Raw genomic sequence first — 10,046 nt, 5'->3', positions numbered from 1 at the left:
AGCCCAGGGGCGGTTTGCAGAGGTGTGTCCAGCCCTAGCCCCGGGGGGCTCAGGGGGTTTGTCCTGGGCCAGTGCTGAGGGGCCCCAGGGGTACCCCGGGGCAGCCCATAAGGTGTCTGTGGGGGTGTCCCGGGGCAGCCTTCACAGGGGCTGGGGGATCTTGGACCAGCCCTAGAGGGGTTTGCGGGGGGGTCCTAGTCTGGCCCCCTGTAGCCCCTTCTCTGGGGGCTTCCTGACCCAGGTGTGGGGTGAGATGGGACCTCAGAGCAGGCTGGGCGTCTGGGAAGCCCAGAGCTTCCCAGGCATCCAAACCCCATGGGTTCCCCAGGGAATAGGGGCAAAGGGGGGCCAGGGCCACGGAGGCAGTTGTCCCACAGGCCCAGAGCTGGTCGTGTCTCCCCCCGCCGCCTCCCAGCCCTCTTCTGCCTGAGTGGAGCCACACAATCCGCCCTTGTCCCCAGTGGGTCCGAAGTAGGTCAGGGAGGCTGGGCCGAGCACCCGGGGAAGGGAGCGGGTGGCAGGGGGGTGCGGAGGGCCCCAGGCACCCAACCTGGTAGCCACACCACGCGGTTGGTGCCCACCCCTTGTCCTGGTGAGACCCCGGTGTCCCCAGCCCAGGGGATGCAAGGCATTTCCCCAGCCCCTCCCCAGTCCCCTGGGGTGGTTCAGGATCCCTCTGCATCCCCACAGGCACTGCATCCCTCCTGGGAGCCGGAGTCCCATGGGTACAGGTTGGGGTGGCTGAATCCTGGGGGATGGCACCCAGCGTGGGGGCCTGGGGAGGTGGGGTTGGGGAGCAAGCGTGGGGCTGGGCTGGGCAGGAGCTGGGGGATGAGCACAAGGAATAAGGAAGATGAGAGAGCGATTTCTCACCCCTTAATTGCAGTTAATAATTGATGGACATGTTTACTGCAGGAGGCAAAGGTCTCTGGCAGTATCAGGGTGCGAGCGCAGAGCAGCCCACCCGGCAGCATCCCCAGCGACGTGGCCACAGGTAAGGGATGTCGGCCCCTGCCCTGGCCCCCATGGGCACCATGGTCCATTGCAGGGGGAGGTGGGGGTGTCTGTCGACTGTGGGGTTGCCCACGAGCTGTGGCGCAAAGAGGGGGACACCACGGTGGTGTCACGGATTGCTCCTGGGCTCCAAGTGCTGCTTGGGGTGGCCCCACTGAGCCCGAACGATGGAGCCTCCAGCCATGCCCAGGAGAGGCTCCTGGGGTCTCCAAGCCATCCCCATGGTCTTCAGCACCTGGAGGCCAACCCTGTCCCCCCATGCCATGTCCCCAGAGAGCCTGTGCCTGGGGGTGCAGGATGGAGCCTTGTGCTTGCTCACCAGCCCAGTTCAGCGGAGGGGATTGTCCCCGCCAGAGCCCCTCCTGCCCCAGGGGCTGCTCCCCAGGAAGGGTTTGGGGGGACCGGTGGGAGCAGGTGGCCACAAGCCTCAAGGCTCTGGTTGTCTGGTGTGTGCCCACAGGCCTGCTGGCAGGATGGCGTGGCGCTCGCTGGTGCTGCTCCCCTTCTTCCTGGCAGCAGGTGAGGACTTTGCTCGGCAGCTGGCACAGGTGGACAGGAGGCATTGGAGATGCTTTCAGCCCCCAACACTCATTCCAAATTCCCTGGGGGCAGCTGGGACCACCAGAACAGCTGCCCAGCCCGTTGGCACCTTGGAGACCCAAGGCATCCTTGCTGCCTCGGGGCAAGACAGAGCAGGCAGGGGGCTGAGCAGCGGGGATGGCACCCAGCATGGGTGCTGCAGCTGGAGATCAAGCATGGTCTGGACGTGGGAGGTGTGGGATGAGCACAAGGAAGGTGAGGGGTGGTGGGTTCCCCTGCCTCCCCTGGAGACCCAAACCACAGTCGGGAGCTGGGGCTGGAGCTAGGTAGGTGCTGCCGAGCATGGGGGTGCAGGGTGCGGGCAGAGCCTGGCGCAGGCATGGTGCTCAGCACACCTCCTCCTTGTAGTTTCAGGCAACACAGTCCCCTTCTTCAACATGACCGTCGTCTACGTGCCCGAGGATCTGGAGTTGGGTGAGTGGGGCAGCCTCAGGGAGGCCCTGGGGTGCAGGAGGAGTGGCCGGGGGGGCCCTGGGCAGGGGCTGACGCTGCCTGTGTCCCCAGGCCAGCGTGCTTTCCAGCTGATGGCTATTGACATAGACGGGGACCCGCTCACCTACAGCATCAGCGGGCCAGATGCCTTCTACTTCTCTGTCAATGCCCAGACAGGCAACGTGACACTGAGGAACTCCCTGGACCGTGAGGTGAGGGCAGAGACCGGGGCAGATGTCCCTGCCTGAGCTGGGGGATCTGGGGTGACAGGGATGGAGGGCAGAGACTGAGTTCTGTGGGAGAGCTACTCATGGTGGTATTGTGGGTCACTCCCTGGCCCCAAAGCCTGGCTCCAGGTGGGAGAGCCGTCTGGGAGGATCATCCTACCCAGGGGTGGCGGGTGGGAGGGCATTGGGGCTCAGCCATCCAAGGATCAAGCTCCACCTGGCCCTGACCAAGTCCTGCCTTGTGTCCCTCCAGCTCCTGCCCAAGTTCACCATCATCGTCAACGTGTTCGATGGGAAGAATGAAGCAGTGAGTGCCAGGGCACGGGCTGGCTGGCTGCAGCGGGTGATGGGGATGGGGAGGGGAGTAGGATCTCAGAGGGGCTGTGGACAAGGCTCGGTGGGGAAGGGACCTGGAGGTGGGCTTTGCCCAGGGGCGGGTGATGCTGGCTGGCTTCATAGCTGAGGGGGCGCAGGGTGCCGGAGCTGCACCCAGCTCTGCCACGCACCGTCTCCCGCACTCACCCTGTGCCCTCCCTGACACCTGGTAGATCTCCAAAAAGCTCACGATCATCGTGGAGGACCGTAATGACAACGCCCCAGTCTTCCAGAACCTGCCGTATGAAACCTCCATCTCTGAGGTACCTTCCCGGGACCTCTCGGCCCCTGTGGGCAGCAGAGCAGGGGCTCTGGGTGGCTCCTGTGGCATGGGTGTGCCGGCAGAGAGACAACGGTGCACCGGGAACGGGGTGACCCCACACCTGTGTGGTGACGGTGTGCCTGGGCGTGGGGCAATGGTGCAGCTGGCAAGGCTGACCTGGGAGCGCTCTGTGCCGGGGCAGTTCCCGGTGGGTGCCTCTGTGCCAGCCAGAGACGCTGGCGCATGGCTGGGACTCTGCCCTTGTGACGAGTTTCTTATCAGGGAGTGCCCAAGCTGCCACTCAGCCTGGGCCAGGATGAGGCCGGATCAGGGTGCAGAAGGGGTGTGGGGCTGAGTTCGGCCCCCCTCCGGCAGCCCCAGGGCTGGGGTGCAGCCCCTGCTCCCAGGGAGCCCCAGGGAGGGTAGCAGGGGGGATCCGGCCTCTGCCCAGCGTGAGCAAGGGCAGCAGCTCATCCCTGCATGGCCCACGGCACTGGGCAGCCCCTGGAGCCCTGTGGGGCCAGAGCACCCCAGAGCAGGGCTGGCAGGGGCTGGGCCCCGCACCACCCCCTCTGCTCTCCCGGGCAATGCCACCACCACCCCTCTGTGTCCCAGAACATGAAACTCAACAGCATCATCTACACTGTGTTTGCCAATGACAGCGACACCGGGAACGCCTCCAAAGTCAGCTACAGCATTGAGGAGGTGAGTGCAGGGCTGAGCCCCAACACCCCAGGCATTGCCCTGGCCGGGCGCTCAGTGTGCTGGGGGGTGGGAGGCCGGGAAAACACTGGGGGTCCCAGGACCTCTGCAGCAAGTGCTCTGTGCCAACGGGAAGACGCTGTGGCTTGACTGCGTGAGCCAGGGCAGGCCCTGGCATCTCCCCTGGCTGAGCCTGCCGACTCCCCGGCACCAAGGAGGGGTTCATGCCTGCTGGAGAGCAGCAGTACATCGCAGTGGGGCATGCCATACCTGAAACCCACCCCTGAGATACCTCTGTGGGGCAGAGGTGCTGGGGGACCCGGCTGGGGGCAGTCCCATGGCTCTGGGGGAGCAGGGGTATGTGTCGGGTCAGGAGTGCTGGTTCTGCACCCATTGGGCAACGGGTGCAAGGTGCTGAACAGTTGCAAGCTGGGGATGAGCCATGTGGTAGGGGGTCCCCACATCCCGTGGGCCAAGCCTGGCAGTAGAATGGGGGTTGAGCCCCAGTCTCTGCTGGGGCACCTCTGCTCCCTGCCTTGGTGACACGGGGTGATGCCCCCTGCCCAGGTGATCCCAGACAGCAGGAAGAATCGCTGGCTTTTCTACATCCTACCCAACGGGAGCGTGGTGCTCAATGGCTCACTGGACTATGCCACGAACACCTTCTACCAGCTCAAGATCCTTGCCAAGGTGGGGGCCAGCCGGGCCGGGGGTGCAGGCCTGCCAGGTAAGGGTGCCATGGGACTAATGGGTGCTCTGCTCCCCAGGATGGCGGGGGGTGGCTGCACAACGTGTTGACCTTCCAGCAGAGCTCAACCTACCTGTCCCTGACCATACGTGACCTGCCCAACCTGGACCCACGGTTCCTCAACGAGCCCTACTCCGGCTCTGTGCCGGAGAACTGCACCCTGGTAAGGAGCCCGCCTGCCCCAGTGGCATGTCCCTACCCCTGGCCCTCCCTGGGGGCTCTGATGCCCCAGGGTGTCTGGACCACCAGGCATGGGGGCAGCTGGAGACATCATGGGTTCTTCCCTGACGGCCATGTCCCTGCAGGGCACCACTGTGCTGACTGTCACCGCCGTGGACAGAGACACAGGGGTGAATGATGAAATCTCCTACAGCATCACCAGTGAGTGATTGGGCAGGGCGGGATGGGCAGGGGGTGAGCAGTGGCAGGGGGGGATGGGCAGGGGGGGTTTGGGGGTGAAGGCAGGGTGGGATGGGCAGGGGGGGTGATCTGGAAGCAAGGGGCACCATGGGGACTGGTTCTGGGCTCCCGGGCACTGCCAGCCTGCCCTGCTGGCAGAGAGAGGGCCAGGCCTGTGTTTCCCAGTGGCTGCAGCTGGTTCCTGATGTCCCCTTGCCCTAGATGCCAGCGTCCCCTTTGCTATCAGTGCGACAACGGGCACCATCACTGTGAGTGGGCCCCTGGACCGTGAGCAGCTGCCAAGCGAGGAAGTGCTTCTGGAAGTCACGGTGAGTAGGAGGCAGCAAGGGGAACCCCATCCTCTTCCTCTCACCGGGCCCCTCCAACTCACTCTCTCCTCCTGCCCAGGCACGTGAGAAGAACCTGGACATCCACGGCAAGGTGGCACAGGCCAGCACCATGGTGGCAGTCATGGTGACTGATGTCAATGACAACAAGCCCCAGTTCTACCGCTGCTCCCTTCCCAGCTGCGACTTCTCCACTAGTGCCCAGAACAACTTCAGGGGCAACATCATAGAGCACTCCTCCTCCAGACTGCCCGTGTCCAACCTCAGCATCGTTGCCCATGACCCGGACAAGGTGGGAGCTTGTGCAGGGGGCTGGACTGGGGTGCAGGTGCCTGTCCTGGCTGAACCACCCACACTCACTCCTGTGTGTCTCTCCCCGGCAGGGCATCAACAGCAACTATGAGCTCTACCTGCAGGGTCCGAATGCCAGCGCCTTCACTGTCTCACCCACAAAAATTGTGGGCACAGGAGAGGTCCAACTCCTGGTGCAAGACCCATCCTCTGTGGACTATGAGATAAGCCATGTCATGGTGGTGCAGGTTCGCCGTGGGGACAGTCCCTGCTCCCTGCATATGCTGGGGCACAGAGGGGACACAGCCCTTCTGCAGGGTTCAAAAGCCAAAGCAGAACATGGCTCTGCCCTGGCACCTTGTTTGGTTCAGAGGACCTGGGCTGGAGTATGACAGGTCTCTATCTCATGCTTGGGGACCCATGCGAGACAGTGTCCTTTCTCCATCCTGCAGATCATCGCTAATGACACGGGGAACCCCATGGATTGCTGCTCCACGGCCACCGTGACCATCAATCTCATTGACAGCAATGACCACATCCCCGAGTTCCCCCAGAGCACCTACAACCTGAGCGTGATGGAGAACAGCCCTACTGGCACCATCATCTCCCCAAACATCACGGTCAGGCATTGGGCAGGGAGCGGGCACAGCTTACGTCCCCCAAGCAGCACGCTGGGCATGCCTGGCACTGCTGGTGCAGCTCATGTTGAGGGCACTGGTCTTTCCATGCACACGGGAAGGAGACGGTGCCAGCGGGCACACAGGGTGTGGGACCACGTGCCCATCAGGGCCATGTTTTTGGCGTGCTCACTGCCAGCAGCCGGTGCCCCAGACTCATCACTGCCCCGGGGGCTGAGGTGGATTGACCAGATGCTTCTTTCTGTCTGTTTTAGGCCTATGATCCGGACAGCGGTGTCCTGGGCCAGATCACCTACCAGCTGCTCCCGGAGAGCATGTATGTAGGGGCATGGCCAGCCACGACTGGGGCATCATCCCAGCGAGGGGGCTCCAGGCCTGAGCCGTGGTGACGGCTCCATGTGTGCCATAGCCGTAAAATCTTCACGGTGAATGCCATGACCGGGGCAGTGCTGGTGCAGAACGGGAGCTTGCTGGACCGGGAGACTCGCTCCATCTACTACGCCAACCTCCAGGCCAAGGATGGAGGCAATCTGGTGGGCACCACTGTGCTGGAGATCACCGTGCTGGACGACAATGACATGGCGCCCATCATCACTGGCTCCTACTTCATCTCAGTGGAAGAGGGGCAGAACGTCAGAACGCAGATCCAGGTATGCGCTGCTGGAGGTGGAGAGGATGATGGGGGGACTGTTGGAGAGGAGCAGGGACTGTCCCCGAGGTGCCGGACAGCCCCGTTCCAACCCCTGACCTTTTCAGGCCATTGACAATGATGAGCCTGGCAGCCGCAACAGCGAGTTGGGCTTCAAGATCTTGCCAGGACCATTCAGCAACAACTTCACCATCAACGCAGCCACGGGTGAGATGCACAGCAAGGAGCCACTGGACCGCGAGGCCTTGGAAGATGAGCGGGGGCAGGTGGTGGTGACAGTGGAGGTGTACGACCACGGCGTGCCGCAGCTCCACACCTTGGTGAACGTCACCATCACTGTGGGGGTGAGCCCTGGGCACAAGCGGGGACGCGCTGGGGCAGGTGGAGGCTTGGAGCTGGGATGTAAGGGCAGGGAGGGGATGTGGGATCCCTGGCCATGGCAGGGGCACCATGTCCCCACACTCTCTGTGGGGGCAGAGGGAATAGTTGATGCAGAGATGCAGGAGAGGGCTTGTGTGCCTCCTGCCTGCGGGCAGGCACATGTCCACGCTCCTGTCCCCAGCCTGCTGTGGGGGACCCTGTTTCCTGGAGCGGCTACAACCATGGACTTTATCTCCTGCAGGACATGAACGACAACGCACCCGTGTTCCTCAACCAGTCCTATGAGTTCTCAGTCTTTGAAGACTCTCCAGGTAGAAGTTGTGTGGCCAGGCTCGTGGGACCAGTGGTGCCCCAGAGTCAGTGCCCACTGGCCACTGAGTGTTTGTCTCCACCTGCAGGGTCCCTCGTGGGTGAGGTGGAGGCCACAGATGCTGACCGGACGGAGATCAATTCCCGCATTTCCTTCCTACTTCAGAGGGGCAGTGGCTCCAGCAACTTCTTGATCCGCTCATTCCACGTGGAGCCAGGGTACTATGGTGGGCAGCTGTCAGTGGACCCCGACATGTCCCTGGACTATGACACCCTGCAGCAGAAGTTCTTCTTCTTGGTGGTGCTGGCAGAGAACACGGCCGCAGACAACATGGGGGACACTGCCAACGTCTCGGTGGTGGTCCACATCCTAGACATCAATGATGAGCCCCCCACCATCCTGCCAGCCTCGCTGCAGGATGTGCATGTGAGCGAGAACGGCACGCAGCAGGGCCTGGTCCACATGCTGGTCGCCTCCGACCCAGACACCAACCACTCGCTGGTCTTCGAGGAGCTGGCAGTCACCTGCTTCAAGGGGGCGAGCAGCGCTGGGGAGGTGTGCTGGGACTGGTTTGTGCTGGCACCCAATGGCTCGGTGCTGGTGAACAGCTCGGACATTGACTACGAGCTGTGTGACAGGGTGGTGCTCACGCTGCGGGCTGAAGACCTGTACACCAAGAAGGGCAACCGCTACAGCCAGAATGGTATGGCACCCACTCCCCGCTCCTTCCACCACCACTGGGCATGGTGGGCAGTGGGACCTGCCTCTCCCACCTCCCAGGAGGAGCTGTGGTGAGCAGGGCAGGAGCCAGGCAGTTTGGCGATGGAGGGAGGGTGTCCCCAGCTCTTTTGGTCCCTGCTACAGGGACCTGAGCCTGCTGGGAAGGTGGGGCTCCCATGGGCAGCAGAGGAGGGTGCTGCAGGGCTGCTCTGTTGGTGACTGGAGCTCTGCTTTTGGGACATTTGCAGAAACCCTGAGGATCCTCATCACCGATGTGAACGACAACACACCACTCTTCCTGCCCATCTTGCAGACCTTTGGTGAGCAGTCAGGGCTGGTGCGTTCTGTGGGCTCCGCTCCACACCTGCATGTGCTTTGCTGTGCTTCCCGGCGGTGGGGACCTTCCACCAGCCAGGGCAGGGCTGTGAGAGGTGCAGGGGCCAGGCTGGGGTTACTCGATGTTTTCCATGAAGGCTGTGGGGCCGAGGGCAGTGGGGGGATGCTCAGAGCTCTGCTGAGCCCCTGGGCTATGCAGGATATGGGGTCTGCAGCAAGCCTGCTGTACACCAGCATGACCGTGCTGTCTGTCTGTCCCTGGCAGTGGTTGTCCCTGAAATCTCTCCTGTGGACCTCCAAGTGGCTACTGTGAAGGTGAGGAGCTGGGGTGAGGAGCTCCCAGTCTGTGGAGCTGGGGCTCGCCCGTCCCTGCCATGGGCAGGCAGTGGCTGTTCCCATCCATGCTCTTGCCATGCTTTATCCCTGCAGGCCACAGACGCTGACTCGGGGCTGAGGGGAACCATCACCTTCTCCATTGTCAGCGTGGTGCTCGTGGAAGACAACGGGGTCAGCCGGCCTTTCAAGAACCTCTTCAAGGTGGTGACAACACCTGAGCAGGACAGCTACGTTGGAAGCATCCAGTGAGGCCATGGGTCTGGGCCAGGGTGGGGGGAATGTGGCTCAGCTCCTGCCTGCTGCAAGGCAGAGGTGCAGGCAGGGCCAGCACAGACTGGCAAAGGGACAAAGCCATCCTGGGATTTTGCCCTGGGCATGGTGGCAGGGTGGAGCTTGGAGGATGGCGGTGCCCTCCCGGGGATGTCCCATGGGATCACTGATGTCCCTGTCCTTGCAGGGTGGCCAACAACCTCGATGGCTCACTGAAGGGGCAGTACCAGGTGACAGTGGAGGCTCAGGACAGCGAGGAGCCAGCACACACAGCACAGACCGTGCTGAATGTGAGTGTCACCCCCATCCCCCTGACCGGGGATGCCCCGCACCCTGCCCAGCCCTGCTCACCCCTGCTCTTCCCGTGCAGATCTTCACGGTGGATCAGAGCTACCGTGTTCGCCTCCAGTTCACGAAAACAGTGGATGAAGTCCAAAGTAACTCCGAAAAAATCAAAGTGTAAGGAGTGCCGGGCTGTGGGAGGGGAGAGGTGCATGGCTGTGTAGCAGGGGACACAAGGATGCAGGCCAGGACCCACTGACCATGTCTCCCAGCTTCATGGACCATGAAAGGGACCGGGGCAGGCAGGTCCTTACCAGAGCCAGGGGCTGCAGGGGGGTCCAGCCGCTTCCCATGCCCATGAGCAGAGCGGCAGGACGCCCAGCCCAGCCTCCCTCCATCCATCCTGTTCCTAGGGCCCTGACCACCGTGACCAAGGCAGGGGTCTATGTGGCGGCCATCCAGAGCATAGAGGACACCCGTGCCTCCCAGTGAGTGGGGCCATGCAGGTGGTGGGGAAGGGGACGTGGCGGTGGCATCGGAGGGGGGGTCACCCTGGGGCAGGGCACCGTGCCCTGCAACCCACTCACCCCATCTCTTTGATCCCACAGGGTGGAAGCCAAGTCAGTGATGGAGGCGTACTTTGTCTACAGCAATGGCACTGCCCTGGACGTCAACCAGCTGAGCGTGTGTGTGTCGGGGCGGGGGCCGTGCATGGGCACTGCCACGC

General features: G+C 63.0%; 1 protein-coding gene across 1 annotated transcript in view; it reads left to right on the top strand.

The window, feature by feature from the left end:
* Positions 1 to 1,001: 1,001 nt before the first annotated feature.
* CDHR2 (cadherin-related family member 2) overlaps positions 1,002 to 10,046 on the top strand; it is a 10,352-nt gene continuing 1,307 nt past the window's right edge. Inside the window, exons 1-26 of the mRNA XM_009333525.1 lie at positions 1,002 to 1,054; positions 1,475 to 1,533; positions 1,963 to 2,028; positions 2,119 to 2,258; positions 2,527 to 2,580; positions 2,822 to 2,911; positions 3,526 to 3,615; positions 4,180 to 4,302; positions 4,380 to 4,523; positions 4,666 to 4,741; positions 4,982 to 5,088; positions 5,168 to 5,398; positions 5,490 to 5,645; positions 5,850 to 6,017; positions 6,290 to 6,351; positions 6,445 to 6,685; positions 6,792 to 7,028; positions 7,307 to 7,376; positions 7,464 to 8,078; positions 8,344 to 8,415; positions 8,697 to 8,746; positions 8,861 to 9,012; positions 9,225 to 9,327; positions 9,408 to 9,496; positions 9,733 to 9,807; positions 9,928 to 10,009. Of these exons, the coding sequence (XP_009331800.1) occupies positions 1,002 to 1,054; positions 1,475 to 1,533; positions 1,963 to 2,028; positions 2,119 to 2,258; positions 2,527 to 2,580; positions 2,822 to 2,911; positions 3,526 to 3,615; positions 4,180 to 4,302; positions 4,380 to 4,523; positions 4,666 to 4,741; positions 4,982 to 5,088; positions 5,168 to 5,398; positions 5,490 to 5,645; positions 5,850 to 6,017; positions 6,290 to 6,351; positions 6,445 to 6,685; positions 6,792 to 7,028; positions 7,307 to 7,376; positions 7,464 to 8,078; positions 8,344 to 8,415; positions 8,697 to 8,746; positions 8,861 to 9,012; positions 9,225 to 9,327; positions 9,408 to 9,496; positions 9,733 to 9,807; positions 9,928 to 10,009 (3,405 nt within the window). The remainder of the gene's footprint in view (positions 1,055 to 1,474; positions 1,534 to 1,962; positions 2,029 to 2,118; positions 2,259 to 2,526; positions 2,581 to 2,821; positions 2,912 to 3,525; positions 3,616 to 4,179; positions 4,303 to 4,379; positions 4,524 to 4,665; positions 4,742 to 4,981; positions 5,089 to 5,167; positions 5,399 to 5,489; positions 5,646 to 5,849; positions 6,018 to 6,289; positions 6,352 to 6,444; positions 6,686 to 6,791; positions 7,029 to 7,306; positions 7,377 to 7,463; positions 8,079 to 8,343; positions 8,416 to 8,696; positions 8,747 to 8,860; positions 9,013 to 9,224; positions 9,328 to 9,407; positions 9,497 to 9,732; positions 9,808 to 9,927; positions 10,010 to 10,046) is intronic.

This window comes from Pygoscelis adeliae, unplaced genomic scaffold (genome assembly GCF_000699105.1).
Source record: "Pygoscelis adeliae isolate BGI_AS28 unplaced genomic scaffold, ASM69910v1 Scaffold431, whole genome shotgun sequence".
NCBI lineage: Eukaryota > Metazoa > Chordata > Aves > Sphenisciformes > Spheniscidae > Pygoscelis > Pygoscelis adeliae.
Note: the sequence above shows the minus strand (reverse complement) of the source record. Positions and strands in the feature narration are given on the sequence as shown.